Below are 19,325 nucleotides of genomic sequence, written 5' to 3'. Positions count from 1 at the left end.
GAGTCCCTGAAGGGAAGGCAGGATGGGAATCTAACAAATAACGGTAATAGGATCAATTGTGTTCAGATTTGCATTTAGGGCTGGAGATAAAGTACACCTGGCATGGCAAAAGGATGTAATTCTGTCCTTCCTGTGGCTAGGATGAAGAAAAGCTCTCCTTCTTTGATTTATGACATCATTGATTCAAAACTCTCCTTTCCTCTCACCACCCCCTTTCTGGGAGGGGTCTCACTTCATCTCCCCTCTCCTCTCTTGCAGAACCAGCAGGCCAAAATAGCACAGCTGTATTTACCTCTTGCTGGAATCCTTTTGGAAAACGTTCAGAGGCTGGCTGGCCCAGACAACTTGTACCCTTGCACACCAATGTCCAGCTCTGTGAGTAATTTTGGAGCCAAGAGTTGCGTTTTTCCAGATGTGGGACGTGCTCTCTGACTCAGTTCACACACACAGCCTGCTTGGGAGAGAAAACTCAGAAACTTCAGAAGAATGTTGATCACTGAATCATAAAGTTGGAAGGTGCCAAAGGTTGTCTAGATCAGCGTTTCTCAGGCTCAGGAATTTTAAGCAGTGTGGACTTCAACTCTCAGAATTCTGGGAGTTGAAGTCCATACTGCCTAACAAATTCCTGAGCCTGAGAAACGCTGATCTAATCCAACTCCTTGCTCAGGGCAAGGTCCACTACAGCATCTCTAACAGGCGACCGCCTTGCCCCGTCTGAGGACCTTTTGAAAAGGAATCTTGTGTAAGACTGTAAAGAGCTGGCAAACTTCTCTGGAAGGAGAGCATCTACCCCATTGATCTTCCCCTGAATTGCACCTCTGCTGTGAACAGTCACGACCTGGGGGTGGCGTGATGTCCAGTGGTCGATGGTGGTCAAGCAGAAGGTTGCTAGCCAATTGCACGCAGACAAGAGAGGGCTGAGACTTTGGAAACTTCTGCATTCCAGCGAGCCAGGTTTTTAAAATATACGTTCGTGGGGGGGCACTTTAGAATCCCTTTAAGCCCAAATCCCAAACGGAGCTGCTCAGGCGCCTTGCCCGTCCTTTCCCTACACCGCCTGTCTCTGTCATTTGAGGTACCACACAGGTGATATCCATGCCTATCCTTGCTCCTGGATGACCAAATTATGATTTGTTCAATTCCTCCAGCTTTCTGGGGGCACAGGGCACCCTGAACAAGCACCCAGCTGCTCAGGGTGACTTTGCACACCAGGCCAAGATGTGCCTGGCAGGTTTATTGTTTGCTAGCAGGGAGTCTCTTACGCTCAGCACTGCGGGGCGAAGCATGCTCCTCCCTGCTCTTCATCCTCACCACAAGCCAGTGGTTTGGGAGCATCTGGATCTGGCCACGAGTCGATCAAATCCTGGGAAGGCCGTGGGCAGAACACGCTGGTCACTCCCAGCTCCTGCTTCTTCACTTCTGCAGTCAAGCTGCCTCCAAAGGCTGATTTATTCATTTATTTAATCCATTTAAGTATCTTTCAGATTTATCGTATTTCATCCGTTTAAATATTCAACCCACGACGTATCTCCCCAGCACCCAGTGGCCAAATATTGCAGGATTTCCGGGTTGGCTTGTCTTTTAGCTCTCCTCCTGAATATGACTTTGAGTCAAATTGCTCCCTTCTCTGAACCCTTTTCCTCTTTCCCCTGCAGGCCTCCCGCGATGAGTTCATGTGCAGCTTCGTGTCGCCCTCCAACAGGTCAAGTCTTATTGTCGATAAAGACTCACGTAAGGAAAGCTGGGTCTGAACCTGGCCCGTTCCCAAATCTTGGCAACGGGTTAGGGGTGGAAGGTTTCTGAGTCTGGCAGGAGACATTGCTGGGATTCAGGGCTAGCAAGCCCAGTGTGGGTCTCAAGGCTGGCCCCACTGCCTGGCAGGGAGCCTCCTTGGGCAAGGGATCAGATCTGGGGGGGTTCCCTGTTTTCCTTCCCCTTTGCTGAAGATGCCATAGAGCTCCCTCAAGCAATGCTGTGGACAGCACACCATGCCTTCCTCCAGAGATGGTGAATTAGAGCGGGTGGCACTGCCCGAAGGAAAGGCTGGCTGAGATCAGACCTTCTTTCTTTGGCTTAGCCCCCGATTTGTGTTGGGAGGGAGGGATCACGTGTATCTCTATGCCGCCTGGGTGTATTTTCGCGTAGACCCAGATACCAATACAGAAGTGTGTGTGCCTACCAAATCAGGCATGCTGTTCATTGCCCCAATGAAGATCCAGTCTGGAGTCACCCGTGCGGGGTAGACCTTTCCATCTAGGGAAAAATCCTATTTTGCTCCTGGACTGGGGAGGCCACAGCGTATGTTGAAAAAAACCGAGATGTTGGTTGCATCCGTGGGATCAAAGCTCTGCCTGTTTTTTATGCGCATCGCAACCATCATCTCGACTTTTTTGACCACGATCTGCAGACAGCCCTGGTCCGGGTCGAGGCAAGGCCAGCGACGCTGATCCTGGTGCAACGGGTTGCAAGCCCTCGGCTTTTTTCCTACAGTTTATGGCGCCGCCTTCCAGAACGGACTTTTTATGAAGAGGGAAGACTCCAAGGGATCCCTCGCTTCCGAAGGAACGGCCAGCTCCCCCGATCAGCCTCCCCCCGGTGAAAACGTAAAGTTGCTCTTACAGAATTCCAGAGGGGCTGGGAACAGACAACGCTGCTCCACAAGCCCTTGAGAGCCACTCGAGAGCCAGGTCCAGAAATGGCGCCGGCCCTGCCAGCGCCGCCTCCCTGCGCGCATTTAGGCTTGAGGCAGGCCCGCGTGGGTGCCCAGGGAGGGGGCCAGTGATGCAAAGCACTGGGGCGGAGCGGTGTGGTCCGGCCCACTCACCAAACACCTGTAGCATCAGAGGGGCCTCGGGGGCTTCTTCCAGCCCAGGCTTTTGTTCTGGGAGCAAAATTCCAGCATTTGCTACCGTTCTCATCTGCCATCCCAAGGGACTGGTCTGGGGGAACTGGGTGGCCATATTTAAAGAATAAGCTCATAGCGTCCCCAGATGCCCTGCTAATTTTCCCTTGGCCCCCTCCCCTCCCCGCCCTTCTCCCCTGCACCCTTTGGCACGTCTCGGTGAACACAGATGCAGAGGAGTTCCACGCGCAACAGCATCTCCCAGTTTGGGCGGCTGGACCAGTACGAGATCCGAAGCCTCCTCGTTTGCTACCTTTACATCATCAAGATGCTCTCTGAAGGTCAGCCACCTACGTCCCCGTTCCCTGGGCTTGGCAAACTCGAGGGACGACAGGAGACTTCTTAAGCGGTTTTCTTTCGATTGCAGATACCTTGTTATCCTACTGGAACAAAATATCTCCCCAGGAGTTGATGAATATCTTGATTCTTCTAGAGTAAGGCTTTTATTTGTTGTGCACGTCTACTCTTTTTTAAGAAGCTGAGGGGAGGAAGAAGGATCGCATGTCGAAACTCCTAGGAAGGAGAATTCTAGATTGCCACATTCTGCCCTTGCACAAGGCTCACCGGCTGGCTACGGTGCACGGAGCGGTGCTGAATAATACACGCGGGGTGCTGAAAGAGATGCCAGATGTTTTTTGAGCGCTGAAAAGCAGGTTCCGCAGGGAGGCAATAAGCAGGGGCCTCATTCTGCTCCTTTCAGAATCCCCCTTCACTGGAAAAAGATACATTTATTTATCCTCCATTAGGTGGAAAATAATTTATGGAGCACAGTTTTCATCAAGGGGAAAAATGAAAGAAGATAGAGTTACATGGCTTCCCATGCTGTGAAATGCCCACTTTTTCAGAGCTGGTTTTGAGCTTCCTCATCAAAGAAGTCTCTTACAAATAGTCTCCTTCTTCTATTTTGGTCCCTATCAACATACTTTGGCCTTACCTTTGATGGAAAGCAGGCTGCAGCTTCGTAGCCCTAGAGTATGTGAACAGTAAATATGACCCAGAGTGCCAAAGTAACCAGCGTGACTGGTGCCATCGAGCTACGGAAGCAACGTTGGGTCATAACCTCGATTATCTGAATTCTCTCTCTCTCTCTCTCTCGCTGCAGGGTGTGTTTATTCCACTTCCGATATGTGGGGAAAAGGAACATCGCCAGGTACTGGTGGGAATATGTGTGTTGGGGAGAAAGGCGGTTTGTTCGGTGGATGTACCCACTGGGCCCAGATGGCAGCGTTGGCCTATCTAGGAGCAGAGAGACCATAGAGCCCACCCTGGCACCAAGTTGCAGGATGTGGGTGATTCTCCACTTTGGTGTGGTCCGCTTGGGGTGCATTTGGACCCGTGCTTGGAGAACGGAGACCGTTGAGCTGAGCTCTGATCCACCTGCTGCAGGGTCCATGATGCGTGGCTGTCCAAACATCTGGGCATTGACCGGAAATCCCAGACGATGCCTGTCCTCCGCAGCCGAGCCAGCACCATGCAGGCTCGGCTCCAGCACCTGAGCAGCCTCGACAGCTCCTTCACGCTGAACCACAGTAGGTGGCCAGAAAAACACTGGTGGTGGCTCTCGGGGACCTCCTCCGTCGGCTCGCCCACCATTCTTGCAGACGGGAGCTCGAGGTGGATTGAGCAGGGGCAGCCTGCAGCTTGGCGGCCCCCTGAATGAGCTCTTTCTGACCGCTGCTTCCTTGTCTTCAGTAAGGGTGCGGGGCGGCCAACATTTGCCTTTTCATCTCAGGTGCCGGCACGTCAGAAGCAGACATTGTCCACCAGGCCCTGCTGGAAGGCAACTTGGCGACGGAAGTGACCCTGACTGTGCTGGATACCATCGCCTTCTTCACGCAGTGCTTCAAGGTCCGTCTCGGCATCTTCTCTGCTCAGGGTCCTCCTGCCACAGCTGGGCTGGGATTTTTCTGGACTCTCAGTGGGCTGAGTCTTTTCTTTAGCTGCAGCACCGTCAGCTTTGGATTTCTTTGACGGACCTTTGTGATCCTCATTTGGAATGTGCCCTACTGCTCTTGGGGCCTTTCACGTTTCTCATATTGGATTAATTTTTAATGCATTGATAAGTTGTTGGGTTTTGTTTTTGGAATCGGTTGGTTCTAAACTGCTTGGCTAGCTCCATTTTCTGTGCCAGAAATGGCCAGCATTCTCAATAACGGTGGGCCCATCTTGGGTTTGAATTCTCTCTTGCTTTTCAAATTTCTTCCTTCTAATTTCTTCAGTGGGGGAGAATGGTAGGTGAGAAAATGTCCTGACGTGCTTGATTTCTGTGAGCAATGAGGAGGATTCCCTGCATTGCATGGAAGGCAGCGCTATGCAGTGCTCTCCTCCTCTTCTGCCACAGCTCAGAGCAGAAATTCCCCACGAATAGAAAGCTGGAGTGTCTGGAAGGATTTTGTACAGGTTACAACAATTTGTTTAATGACTGTTCGAAGTTATGACGACACTGAAAAAAGTGACTTGCAGCCAGTCCTCACACTTACGACTGTCGCAGCATTCTGCAATCATGTGATCAAAATTCAGGCACTTGGCACCTGGTATGTATTTACAACAGTTGCAGCGTCCCAGGATCATGTGATCACCATTGGCAACCTTCCCAGTGGGTTCCAACAAACAAAGTCAATGGGGAAAGTCAGATTTGCTTAACAACCACAGCAAAAAAAATCATAAAATCGGATGCAAGTCACTTAACGATTGCATTGCTTAGCAATGGAAGTTCCAGTCCCAATTGTGGTTGTAAGTTGAGTACCTGTACCTGAACAATTCAGTCATGAGAGTGTGCCATAAGTGGTGGAGAATTTAGACACATATACAGGTAGTCCTTGTTTGGCAACCACCTTGTTTAGTGACCATTTGCAGTTACGTTGGTGATGTGAAAGTAACCTTGCAACCATTGACAAACTTTGCCTGTCAAAGCAAAGGAGAGCTGAAGTCAGATCATAAGCACAGTAACGGTTTCCCTGAGCAATTGCTTCACTTAACGACCAAATTGCTGGTTCCAGTTGAGGTCGCTAAACAAGGACAACCTATCCCAAACATTAATCTTCTGAAATTCTCTGGGGCTGCTTTGATGCAGCCATTCCAGCTTTGCTATTTGCCCAGCATAAAAAAAAATACCAAATTCTCTGTATCTTGAGCCCCTTTTTGGAGTTTCCCAGCCAAAGTCACCTGAACCCATTTCTCCCTAGAATCAGCTTTCGAACAACGATGGGCATAACCCGCTGATGAAAAAGGTCTTCGATATCCATCTGGCCTTCCTCAGAAATGGGCAGTCGGAAGCAGCCCTGAAGCACGTCTTTGCCTCCCTGAGAGCTTTCATCAACAAGGTGAGCGAGGAAGAGATTCCGAATGACCAAGCGTCAATCACGGGTACCTCATTCATCTTTTGGGACCCTTGCTTCTCTCAGTGCTCAGATCAAAACAGATAACTTCCCCAATTCTGCGCAGTGGACCAAAAAACACCTGTTTCCTCTTTCTGGTCATGTTTATTTTTTTTAAAAAGGTCTGGATTTTATCCAAGCATGTCAGAAGATAGGAAAAAGGGACAGGAAGTCTCCAAATACACGCAGAAACACACCCTGCTCTTCTCTGTTTACAGTGATATTAAAATCTATGCTCCGGCCTTGGCTTAACAAGCTTAGATGTGCGCACCGTGCTGAGCAGGCTATTTCAGATGGAGCTGCTTTTGCTCCAGCTCTCCTTCCCTCCTGCGGATTCTCTCTGGGCTCCCTTCTGTCCCCGGAGGAGAAAAGGAAGAGGGTCTCTTCCATTTCTGGGGTTCCGACACCCCGGTGGAATTGTCCTCGCTGACCCCTGGGCTGCTCTCCCAAAACTGTAGTCCTTTCCATCAGCCACTTTGCTCAGTGGATCTCTCCTTTGGTCCGGCGTGCTCCAGCTGGCTTTCCTGCTGCCAGCTCCCTCCTCTTGATCGGCACAGCATTGCCGGCCCAGGTGTATGAAAGCATCTCTGGGACGCTCAGCAGCCTTCTCCTCCGTGACCTCTGCCTTTCGACCAGGGTCTGCAGGACTCCGAGCCTCATTTTGGCCCACAGAAAAACAGCTTTAACCTTGAGGCCGTTGCGTCGTCCCAAGTCCAGCAGGGCGGTCATTCTGCTGGAAAGCAGGGAGCGATGTTTGCCAGACTTGAGAATCCACTTAATGTATTAGCAAGAAAACGAGGGGGCCTGTCTGGTTCTTCCTTTCTATTCTGTCCGTGTTAGAGCAGGCCTAGCCTTGAGGAGGCGGGAAGAGGCTGCGCAAGGTGCAGTGGCCCGTGTTTCTGAGCACTTAAGTGGTACCTCTGGAAGTCCCACGTTCCTCTCTCTGGCCCTACTTTGCGCACCTTCTGGGCCTCAGTTTCTACACCTGCAGTTCAAGGATCCTAACCCCGCTCTCTCTGTAGCGCTACGTCAAAGAACGGTTAAGATAAAGTGTGAAATCCAAAACTCGCGCTGAAGTCAATGAGACTTGTCATGGCTTATTCTGGTTGGTTTTAATGGGTCAGCTGAGGCCCTGGGTTCATATGCACCCAAAGCCATGGTTTGCTTCGTTTTAATTCATTGTGCATCCCCAGCCAACGGTGGGTTGTCCTGTAAACATGGTTAAATAAACCAAAGCTTAGAGCAATGCATGAACCAAGGCCCCCGGAAGACTCTCTTCAGAGCGAGCCAGGCATAAAGAACGATGAATTCTGATGGCCGAAGGTGATGCTGATGCAGGTTTGACAATGACTCCACGAGGGAGCGGCCCTTCCAAGGTGGTCCAGGGCCGCCTCTTCCCCACGTGGCACCTTCTCCTCCTCTTGCTCCTCCAGTTCCCTGCGGCCTTCTTCAAGGGGAGGGTGAACGTGTGCGCTGCCTTCTGCTACGAGGTCCTGAAGTGCTGCACTTCCAAGCTCAGCTCCACCCGGAGCGAGGCCTCTGCCCTCCTTTACCTCCTCATGAGGAACAACTTTGAATTCACCAAGCGGAAGACCTTCTTGAGGACTCACCTCCAGGTCAGTAAAAGGGGAAGAAAACAAGTCCAGTCTACGAAACCAGGAGACCTCAACTGGCTGTCTTGGCAGCCGTTTCTTCGTTATCTCCTTCCTCCCTTTGAAAGGGACATTTAAAAGTATTTCTTGCGTCGTCCCTAACCCTGACCCGCTAAGCAGAGAAGGAAAGTGGGAAACATGTTGTGTTACGACCTTAAAGATTTAATAAATATCAGATCAGACAAGCTTGTATGGATTGCAGGCTACTTTGGGAGATGCTTAGAGACTTCCCAGGAAATACGCACCCCAGGGTGATGTGGGGAGGGTTGAAAACAGTGAGGAAGAAGAAAAACAGAGGTCTTGTTAGAGCCACTCTGGTCCTTGACCTCTGTGTTGCCTGCGTTTCACTTCGACTCCCTGCTTGACCCCAGAGGCAGCAGGACCAAGACTTCAGGGCTGAAGTTGGGCTACTGGACCCAGTTTGCAGCTTCTAAAGTTCCCTCTTTGAAAGCGGAAAAGCAGTGACCTGGTCTCCCCCCCCCCCGGCCATTTTGGCGGGAAGCACACCAGAATGCATTCTAAATTTTGAAATAAGGAAGGGGTGGAAATTGGACAATCCTGTCTCTATTTCTGTGGTGTCTGTGACTTCACCGAAATTGCACCATCTGAGAAATGTAGCTCCATCTTTGAAAACATCTTTAATCATGTCCTAGAACTGAGAATTTGCTTGGGTTTTGCATTCACCCTGGTGTTCCTCCAGAGTTTAGGGCTGTGTAAGTTGCTTTTTTTCATGACTCCCTTGACAACATATTTGTGATTTGGTAGCAAGAAAGCAGATGGCTCGGTTCACTGAGGAAATGGCATGGCTGCATGGGAATTCTCAGCTCTTGTCGGAGGCCAAATATAACTGCTAGCTTTTGCTAAGCCTGTGTTTGGGGCATGCTTACTAAATGGAAGCTCAGCCCAGAGCAGTGACTCATGCAGAGACAGTCACAAGCAAGACAGACTCCTTCCCAGACCAAGAATGATTCTTCCCTGAAGAAGCTCCTGTGGAATCAGAAATCAATCAAATGATCTGCTTTCCATTGGAGGCTATTTGTGGGGTGATGCAGTTAGCAGACAACTTGTAGTAGACTCACATTTGGGTTCCCAGGAGGTTTTACATCAGCAGTCGTTACTGCGTGGCTCAACTGGGATCCTTTTGATTCTCAGGCACCGGCTAGTGACCTTGTTGCTTCCGTAGCTTGGCCAAATGCCCTCCCTACAAAGTCTCTGTTTCTCCACTAGATCATCATTGCAGTGAGCCAGCTGATAGCTGATGTGGCACTCAGTGGCAGCTCGCGCTTCCAGGAATCCCTGTCAATTATCAATAACTTTGCTAACAGCGACCGGCCGATGAAGGTAGGCTTGGTTTAACGGAGGAACCCATTCAGCTCCTGATGAAAAACACCAGATGGTGAAAGGCCCTGCCTGCTTTGGGGCAAGGATTAATAGGTGACTTGTTTGTTCAGAGTGTCTTGCAAGCTGTGCACTAAACTTTTCACTCGGCAGTTACTGGGTAACAGCACCGCTTTTGAAAGCAAGTTGTGGCGCTGTTCCCTCCGAGAGTCGTGGCTGCAATTCAAGCTGGGAAGGAGGATCTGGAAAGGACCGTTCCAGGAACTGAAACCTGCCAAGGGGAGGGGGGAGCCAACTTTAGTAAACAGAAGATAGATGCAGTGCAAAATGTTCAATGCAAACCATCACACGTCACTCCGGATTGCAACCTTGAGATGCAAACTGAGGGATGCAAAATCAAATTCAAACTGGGGGTGGGGTGAAGCGTTCCCCACATCTTTTTGGCTCAAAAGTGGTGGCCCAGGGGGCGGAGTGGTGGTCCTGGTTGTAAAAGATTTCATGAGATCAACCGGCAGGTTTCCCCAGAGTTGCAGCTCATGATCTCCCTCACGGTGCCAGAGATCCCAGGCCCTCGAGAACTTCATTTTTTCTGTGTCTGTTTAAAATTTGATACGGTTTATATCGGCACTTTTCAAACTTGGCAACTTTAAGACGGGTGGACTTGGCTGGGGAATTCTGGGAGTGGAAGTCCACCCATTTTAAAGTTGCCAAGTTTGAAAAACGCTTGTTTATATGGTTACTTCTCAGCCGCACATCTAATAACTTACTCCTGCTGTTGCATTAGAAGTTACGATTTGATAGCATCGTTTGGAGAGCTCTGGGAACCACAGCCAGCATTTCAGAGGTCACTTCCAACCTGATTGCCACCTGTTCCACCCTTGGGGTCTTCCTCCCTCTTTTCTGTATTTTCATGTGTTTCCTGGTTCGGCCAGAATCCCCTGGAATGGTCCAGGATGGTCTTTGGGATATGCCCACAGCTGTCTTGGTGCAAAATTGACGGCCTCTCTGGGCTGTTGGCCCCCTCCTTCCAATAACGCATCTCTGTGCATGAGGAAGTAACAGCTGTTGAAGTTTCTGGGTTTTAGCCCTCCATTTCCTTCCCAGGACCGAGCTGCTCCGTGTCTGCCATTCCAGCATGTATTCCTCGCAGGGCTGGTATAATTCTGGGCCTTTTGAGATGGGATGGCTCTGGATAAGATGTTTTATTGTGCAGTCAGGTTGCCTCATTTGCAGAATTGCGTTCGCTTGGCTCTTTTTCCAAACGTTCCTCTAACTTTTTCTGTCTTGGCATGGAAGACGCATTAAGGAAGGAAATATGCGTTTGCTGCACAACGCTTTCTGAGCCTTGGTGCCAAAAATTGCATCCTAATTGGTGGTATTACGAAGCAGCCACCTCTCCTCCACAGCTATGTGCAAAAGGGGCAGTGTATTATGGTTCCTGGAGGCAGGAACCATCGCAGAATTATTTTTCTTTTGTTTCTAAAATAGTGCCAAGCCCTTATTGAGGCTGTCACCCAGAAGTCTTTAAACAAGGTAGAATAAAACTGTAGCATCTGAAGCTTGTAGAAACCAATGTTTGGATGTTTAGGGTTTAATCATTTGCTTCTTCCTAACTTGAGATAAGCGTTAGACAGTAGACCAGATGGTTCACCTCGAGGCATGGACAAAGTTTGGAGCAGAAAAGTGGGGAGGCAGAATCTTAAACTATCCCCTCCTCCAGCTTGGAGCCTGTTGTGGTGGGAGACACATCTGATAGTAGATCTCCCAAATGGCCCCAAGATTTAACATGGGGGAAGGAGAAATGCCCACCCCAACAGGGGCTCATTGGGAAGAGCCCCTGGACCCACTTCTCCTCTTCAGCCCAGTTGTCCCACCTCTCTGGTTCAACTGCTGGAGGAGCAGAAGGGAGAAGGTAGATTTGAGATGGGAGAAAGGGGCCTTGAGGGGTCTTCTCCAAAGGCTGTCAAAGGGATTTTAATGGTTCTTAAAATCTGGGCTCTTTTATGACAGGCAACCACGTTCCCTTCTGAAGTCAAAGATCTGACCAAGAGGATCCGCACCGTGCTGATGGCCACCGCGCAGATGAAAGAACATGAGAAGGATCCCGAAATGTTGGTTGACCTGCACTTTAGCTTGGCCAAGTCCTACGCCAGCACTCCGGAGCTGCGGAAGACGTGGCTGGACAGCATGGCCAAGATCCACATCAAGAATGGAGATTTCTCAGAGGTAATGGCCTTGGGCAGCGCCAGTACCTTTGACCACATCCAGGAAGTGTTGACTGCCTTGCGCTAAGCTCTGCTCTTGTTTCACAGGCAGCCATGTGCTACGTTCATGTTGCAGCATTAGTGGCAGAGTTTCTTCACAGAAAAAGTGAGTGTTTGATGTGGGGAAGACCTGTGGGGGCAGAGAAGTAATTTTGAAAGCCTTCCTGCTGTGCAACACTTGCGCGGGGCGAGCTTCTCTGGTGGCAAATGCCTCATCTTTGCTCCTGTGGTGCCATGGTGGCCTGGCACTGTAACAGTTGGGGGGTTTCTAACGGCTCTGGGTAGCTAACCAAAGGTCAGTTTGTTTTTGTACTTTAGGCACCCTTGGTAGTCCAAGCAGCCGAACAGGTGTCTATGGAAAACCTGGTCAGATTTTGGGTGAGAGCTTACCCTAAAATCTTGTGAGCCTGGGGCTGTTATTTAGGAAGTTATTTCACCGTTACAATTAGAAGTTGCTTTGATCAGTCACCCTCTGGGGGAGATGGGCGGCGTATAAATTTAATAAATAAATGAAATAATAAATAAAATCTGTGGACAGTGTTTTTGGGGAAGATTGATGTCCCGGCACAAACAGGAAACAGGTTGGAGGGGAGACAAAAAGAGTCGAAATGACTATGCAACCAGTGCCTTTTTTAAACACCTGAAAAGGGAGATTTTGGATTGTGCAGCTGTGGCTGTCATGGTGGCTCTTTTGATGGGTGCCCCTGGCCCAGAGCATTTTGGCCCAGGACCCTCACACAGCGTCCCAAGACTTGTTTGTTTATATATCAAATTTGTCACCCTCCATCTCATTAAAAAACAACTCTGGGCAGTTTACAAAGAAGTTAAAATCAATTAAAAATACAATGTAAAGTGGTCCTGAATAAATAGAAAATAAATACAATCCAAGAATAGATGTTAATTGGCAAGTAGCTCAGGGAGCGTCATCAAGGCGCCAGCCACCCCCAGGGTTGTGTAAGATGCTTCTCACCCACGCAAGCTGGCAGAGCCAGGTCTTTAATCCTTTCCAGAAAGCCGGGAGGGTAGAGGCCCACCACGCCTCTGGGGGGAGAATATTCCAAAGGGCGGGGGCAACGGCAGAGGAGGCCCTCCTCCTGGAAGTATGAAACCATTCCACTGGCTGTCAACAGTTTACCAAGCTTAGTTGAAAATGCCATTTTGGGTTTCCAAGCCATGTGTGGCTTAGGAACCCAAGGCTGGACTGCCCCTTCTAACTTTTATCTGCTGCCAAGTTGGGCACCCTGAGGGTCCAGGACCTTGTGTGGCCTCTGAACCTTTTTACGATCCCCAGTTGCTGAAAGTTTTTGACTGTTTTTGGGGGTGGAAAACACTTGAACACAGTAGCCTTCAACAGTTTAACATCATTTTCACAACACAAGTAAAGGCTACCAGAAAATTCCAGCCCCACCCAGCTTGGCCTCCGCTCCCAGCCAAGAAATTTCTTCCAAGATGAGCCAGGAAGAGGAGCCGCGGAGAAGTTCTTCCCCAGAGCATTTGCTCATCTGCCTCCGTGCTCTCAGCCCATGAAGAGCCGCTGACGTTCACAGTTATCGTGACTCTGTTGTTGGGTATTTTTGTGTTAAGCTGGTCTGTATCCCTCTGTAGGGTTTTCCCCCACAAATGAACTTGTTGGATAAATTGAAAGTAGGAACAGGCAGAGTGTGCAGGAAATAATTAAGTTGCATCAGTTAATTTATCTGTAGATAGCAGCATGATACCAGGAGAAGACCAGAAAACAGTCTTATCCTGCAGGGGCCCTTCAGAAGTGTTGGACTACAACAGCCAGAATTCCCAGCCCACGTGGGCATTGGCTGTCTGGGAATGCTGGGCGCCACAATCCTGATACATTTGGAGGGTCTCAGGATGGGGTGGTGGGCAGAAGGGACATGAGAAACTGCTGAAATGTAAACATGGTACAAGATTTATATGTTTGTTTAAACAATTGTTTGTTTAAAACTTCTGTTTTGGGAGCGTTATTTCTTTGGTATCTTTGCAATAGATAAGAAAATATCCATTTTCATATCCAAAACTTTCTACAGCATATTGAGTTTTTTTCCATTATTTAGTACTTATTTATTTTTAAAACCAAGAAGTGGAATTCTTTATCAGCTGATCTGGCCAAACTTGTCATAGATTTGAACTAAAAAAGGAACTAACTCCTGCTGTGGTTTGTGGTTGGTTCCTGTACTGGATTCAGATGGACTTTCCAAGGACAGTTAATCTGACAGTTGTTGACCGTGGAGAAAAATGCTTCCATTAACTTCTTTGAAAGCCGGTGCCTCGTTTCATTGCAGCAGGCCTTAATTTTGTGCAGAGAAACCCAGATTTGCTCTGGAATGCACACTCCATGCACCCTTAATTTTTTATGCATTTATTTTTCTTCCTTCCTTCCCTCCTTCCTTCCTCAATCGTATAAGGTTTCAGATAAGCTGAAACCTTATTGCATCAAACCATCATGTGGTCTGTTTGAGGCTTCCCAGGGTGTGTGTATCCAGTTGCTCATCTGGGAATTCTGGAGCATCAAGATAAAACTCAAGAAGCGGGGATCTTGAATTGAGATGCCAATATGATGCAAGACTGGCTGTTTATCAGCTCAGAGATGATCTCAACCTGAGGCTCAGCAGATGGAGATGAGTTTTATGCTCAGGTTTTTGTTCTCCTCCTCCCTCCTGTTCTGCTTTTGCAGACACTCAGATTGCCCTCTTGGATTGGAGGGCTTTTCCATCTCAAAAATACAAGCTTGCTAGAGTTCTCACAAAAGGGGAACTTAGTGGCTGAAGCTTGAAAAACAGAGTTGAAGGAAGCTCAGCCAAACTTAGCATGCCCCTGGGTTGAGGCACCACCTGCCCAGGGCGTTAGATCCAAACCTTAGGCTGATGCCTCCTCCTTGTTTTCTGTGTTATTTTCCATCCTAATGAGGGCTAGAACTCAGTTTTGAAATGTAAAACCCTTGCCAAGGAATGAAGTTCCATGACAGACTCACAGGTAGGTGCTCCAACCTGGCAGGGTTTAAAAGTGAGACCTGCTGCCTCCATGTAAGCGTGGCCAACTGACTTCCAAGGCCTTCTCTCTTTCTTGATTCCTGTCTGTAGAGTTATTTCCTACCGGATGCTCATCCTTCAGGAAAATTACACCCAACATTGATGAAGAAGGTGCGATGAAAGAAGACGCAGGGATGATGGATGTTCATTACACTGAGGTAAGGGAAGCTACTGAGGGGCCTGAGTAGAAGTCAGAAGCGTGACCCTTTGGAGAGCTGAAATCCCACCAAACCACTTCAGCATGAGACAGACTCAGAAAATGGAAAGCTACTTGATTTCCTTTGAGACAGGAAATATCTCCAGGGTTTGTTTTTTTTTCCTTTTTTGAAATTGGCTTTTGCTTGAGACCTCCTGCATCTCTCAAGACTCATTATTCAAGCAAATGCCTTACTCCCTTGATAAGCCACTTTGAGCACCAGGAAGAGCCATGCAAAAATATTTTAGTAACTAAATAAATATGGCGAAAGGGTTCAACCAGCCTAGCCAGTTTTCCTTTGGTGAACTCACGGGTGTCCCAGTCAATGCAGCCAAGCCCAACTGCCTGTGGGTTGGTGGGAACCAAGCTTCTTCAGCTGTCCAAAGAGGAGATAAAAGGCTCGAGATCCACTTTTGCCAGACCCACCACGGCTGCTGCAACTTCTTCTCTAGTGTGCTCCTTCAACTGTTTCTAGCAGCCTTCTGCACCTTGGCACCCATGATTGGGACTCTAGCCCCCAGAATACCCAGCTGGTATAACCAAAGTAGGGTGGGAATTCTGGGAGTTGCAGGTGCAGTAGCTCAGAGGGAGCTGCGAGATGGAGAAGGTTGGATCCTCCAAACCTTTACAGGTTCCATCTCAGTTGCTGTAAAGGAATTTAGAGCTGGTCTTGGGGGAGGCGTGAGTGTGACCTGAAGGGCGGACCTGGAGAACAGGTTACCCAGAGATGGAGGGGAGCGTGAGAAAGAACTCCAAATAACCCTGCCTCAGTTTTGTTTAGTGCAACATGGGACAGAGGGAAACAGGACAGGCTTTCAAGAGTCTTATTCTCCCTACTACAGTAAGGAGCCTTCCTGGAATCTGTCCCATGTCATGTTCTTGCCTGGCCTGTCCCAGAGGTCCGACAGTTACTCACTGCTGAAATCATCAGAAGCGGGTTTTGCTTGCAACCCCCTTTGGCAGGAATCGGCGAGGCTGTGTTGGGCGCAGGCTTTTTCTTCCGCGTTTCAAAGGTCACTCCTACAAGCCGGGCTCGCCATCTTTGGCCGCGGTCAAAGGCTTGCTTGCTTGCCGTGATCCACTCTTCTCTCTCGCGACTCGCAGGAGGTGCTGGTGGAACTGCTGGAGCAGTGCGTCGACGGCCTGTGGAAAGCCGAGCGATACGAGACCATCGCCGAGGTCGCCAAGATGATCATCCCCATCTACGAAAAGCGGCGCGAGTTTGAGGTAGCCGATCCGAAGCAGGCACAGGCTTTTCTGCCGTGTCCTGCCGAGAGAAAGAGCGAAACCAAATTAGCCAGCAGGTGAAAAGTGGTTAATCCAGATTCAGAGAAACTGAAGCCGGCACAAGGAAGGGTGGCACGGGTGCTCGGGGGCAGCAGCATCTGCAAGGGGAGGGCCAAAATGGGCAAGAGGGGGGCAATGCAAGCCCCGCCCCTTTTGAACATGCATTTGCAAACTTTGCAGATGCATGTTCAAAGGGGGCAGGGCTTGCATTGCCCCCTTCTTGCCCATTTTGATCCATTCATCTCTGCCTCCCCGATACAGGGGTGACCCAGGGGACCTGAAATTAACCCTGCCAAGGAGAGTTTGAGGGAAGAGGGGTTATTCAGCCTTGAGAAGATTGAAGGGGACAGGATAGTACCTTGGAAACACCGGGTGTCTCGGTTGATCACATCAAACAAGCCAGAAGAGGGATCCAGCCACTAAAAAGGCAGGTGCCCTCCTGGGGCGCATTAACAGGAGCACAGAGTCCAGATCGTGGGAAATAGTCAGTGGCTGTAATGTACTTGCCCTGGTCAGACCTCATTTGGAGTCCCATGCCCAGTTCTGGGTACCAAGTTCAAAAAGCCCAGCGACCACCTGGAGCACGTTCAGAGGAGGGCTACCAAGATGGCAAGGTGTGTCTGACTCTCATTCTGGGTTTTCAGGCACAGTAGCCTCAGGGGCATTCTTGCCCCAGCAAGCTTGAAAGGACCCCCGTGCAGGGGCAAACATTGAGAGGGGAAGATGGGGAAGAAAAACAGGGCTGGGCAACATTTTGGAGACTGCATGGATCACTTTGAGGCTGACAAGGGTTACATCCATGCTGTGGTGGAAACTTGGGTGGAGCCAGAATGCAACCCCCTCCCCTGTTCTTCTGGGAGGTGTAGTTTAAGGAAGATACCTTTCTTTCTTTTTCACTCAGTTTACTTTAAGGCAGGATGCCCAATTCTTCTGTTTGCTCAATCAGAAAGTGCCTGACTGGTGGCCATTGGGCTCAGAAGAGACTGCAGAAACCACAGGACGTGGCTTGAGGTCTGGTCTCCAGCTCCCCTAAAGCATTCGGGCCTTCTTCTTGTAATGTCTTTTTATTTTCAGAAACTGTCAGCCCTTCAAGGAAGACCAGACCAGGAAACCAAAGTCATGCATGCTAATCCTGAACGTGCTTCCCCCCTACCTTATGTTTGCGAGAACTAGGGAGGGTCTTCTCTGAGACACTTCCTCGGATTACAGTTCTGCCCTGGACTCAGATTTCTTTTATCTGACTGTTGTCTTGGTTGCAGCTCTTCCTCCTGTTCCTCAAGGCTGTTCCCTCTGCCCATTACAGAAACTGACCCAAGTGTACCGAACACTCCACGGCGCTTACACTAAAATCCTGGAAGTGATGCAAAGCAAAAGGAGACTCCTCGGCACCTACTTCCGAGTCGCGTTCTATGGACAGGTGAGCCCGTGGATTGCTCGCGCGATGGACGCAGGAAGTCAATCAGCTATGGAGCTCTTACCCTGAAGCAGCCTTTTTTCTGCATCCTGGTTACTACTTCAGTTCCTTTTGGTTGGTTGATGGCCAGGCGTCTGCGCTGCGTCCACCTCCATGCCACCGTTGCACACGCTTCATAGTTTACCCAGTACCACTTTGTCTGTTGCCCCTCCGAGGGCTCTTTCGGCATCTCCAGCTTCTCCTTCCTCCTCCTCCTCCTCCTTCCTCTGGAGACGCTTTCTAGGACATGTGGATCAAACAGCTCCGTTTTCTTTGTGGGATGGTCTGTCTGAGGCAGTGTTTTTCAACCATGGCCACTTAAAGAGATGTGGACTTCAATTCTTGGAGTTGAAGTTCACACCTCTTTAAGCCGCCAATGTTGAAAAACAGTGGTCTAAGGCTTTTCTTCTGGGCCATCTCTAGGAGAAGTTTTCCTAGAGTTTTGAGAAGTTGCCAAGTTTTGATCTTTTGTGACACCAAGGGACTCTCCAGATTCGGCTCAAAAACTCCACATTTCAGCCTGTTCTCAGCCTCCTTGGATATTGTCCATGTTCCGCAGTTATAAATGAAGTTGGACCAGATGTAGCATATGATTGATTATTCCTAATGTTAAATCCATGTCCCTTGAGGTCAGAATATCTTTCTGATTCTTCCATTTCCTGGCAATTTCTATGCATATCTTATTTCCCCAGCTGCTTTCCCGTCGTCTGGGACTGAGGATCCAAGACGAAATTCAAGACTTTCTTCAGAGGGATCATTGACCAGTGTTTTATTCTGAAGGGTCCTCTTCCCATGAGGGTGCTTTGTGTTTTGTTCGGGGGGGGGGAGTGGGATTTAAATACGGCCTGCACTTACTATTGATTACTACATTTCTTTTATTAGCGTTCTTTTCTTACTTTATTATTTGTTCATTTTATTATTTATTAGTTTATTAGAAATTAGTATTACTAGTTACATTTATTACTGTTTCCTTTTTTTATACTGGACCTCCTCCTGAAGGAACCCAGTGCACTGTATAAAAACAACAGTAAAACAATCTCCCATAAAATAAACTGCAGCAAAACTCACCCGTCTTGAAAGAAGGTAGTAAAAGCAGGCAAGACGTAAACATTAAAGCAAAGTACAAAGTTCATTGGAAAGACTTGGCAATGCCCGTCGCCTTGAAAGCCCAACAGAGCCAAAGCAGGCCCAGAGTGCGGCCAGCGAGAAGGCCTGGCCTTACGCCCAGGCACAAAAGGGGCACTGGAGCAGGATCAGACGTCCGGGCTGTGGAAGGAGGTCAAAGGCCAGCACCTGGCAATCCAACTTTTGCTGTTCTGTAATGCTAGGCAATCTGAGAACCATGGTTTATGTCTGCTTCTCGATGGGCTGTTTCACACTGCTGTCTGTCTGCTTGTCTCCCTTCCTCTTACAAATCTTATTCCTGGTTGTTCTGGCTTCTGCAAGTTCAGAGCCTTTGGAGGTAGCCGGCTTTGAGTGTGGCATTAGAGCCACGAGGACGCTCCGCTTGAACGAAAGAAAAGTGACTCTCCCGAGCCAAGGCTCTTGTTCCCAGCCCCCGATGTGCCTCTGTGGAAATGAGCAGCTCTTAAGTCCCCCATAACCTCTTTCTAAAAATCAGCCGCTTAAATAATTACAGGCTTTCTTTGAAGAAGAGGATGGAAAAGAGTACATCTACAAGGAGCCCAAATTAACTGGCCTCTCGGAGATATCCTTCCGGCTGCTGAAACTTTACGGAGAGAAATTCGGAGCTGAAAATGTCAAAATTATCCAGGACTCAAATAAGGTAATGTGACAACACGGCTCTGATTCTTG

At 49.1% G+C, this 19,325-nt stretch overlaps 1 protein-coding gene across 2 annotated transcripts in view; it reads left to right on the top strand.

Annotated features, from left to right (window-relative positions):
• The window catches only part of DOCK11 (dedicator of cytokinesis 11), a 67,867-nt gene that overhangs the window by 37,702 nt on the left and 10,840 nt on the right, over positions 1–19,325 (top strand). For both annotated transcript variants that reach the window (XM_088151694.1, XM_088151693.1), the window contains exons 32-48: positions 259–375; positions 1,656–1,731; positions 2,491–2,603; positions 3,072–3,183; positions 3,270–3,336; positions 4,005–4,052; positions 4,289–4,431; positions 4,635–4,750; positions 6,088–6,225; positions 7,713–7,895; positions 9,159–9,272; positions 11,280–11,495; positions 11,582–11,639; positions 14,626–14,732; positions 15,875–15,997; positions 17,361–17,474; positions 19,150–19,296. In XM_088151694.1, coding sequence (XP_088007820.1) covers positions 259–375; positions 1,656–1,731; positions 2,491–2,603; positions 3,072–3,183; positions 3,270–3,336; positions 4,005–4,052; positions 4,289–4,431; positions 4,635–4,750; positions 6,088–6,225; positions 7,713–7,895; positions 9,159–9,272; positions 11,280–11,495; positions 11,582–11,639; positions 14,626–14,732; positions 15,875–15,997; positions 17,361–17,474; positions 19,150–19,296 — 1,992 coding nt within the window. The remainder of the gene's footprint in view (positions 1–258; positions 376–1,655; positions 1,732–2,490; positions 2,604–3,071; positions 3,184–3,269; positions 3,337–4,004; positions 4,053–4,288; positions 4,432–4,634; positions 4,751–6,087; positions 6,226–7,712; positions 7,896–9,158; positions 9,273–11,279; positions 11,496–11,581; positions 11,640–14,625; positions 14,733–15,874; positions 15,998–17,360; positions 17,475–19,149; positions 19,297–19,325) is intronic.

Source organism: Python bivittatus, unplaced genomic scaffold (genome assembly GCF_059951505.1).
Source record: "Python bivittatus isolate LINGU-HERP-01145 unplaced genomic scaffold, Pbiv_v1 ctg000670_np1212, whole genome shotgun sequence".
Lineage (NCBI taxonomy): Eukaryota > Metazoa > Chordata > Lepidosauria > Squamata > Pythonidae > Python > Python bivittatus.
Note: the sequence above shows the minus strand (reverse complement) of the source record. Positions and strands in the feature narration are given on the sequence as shown.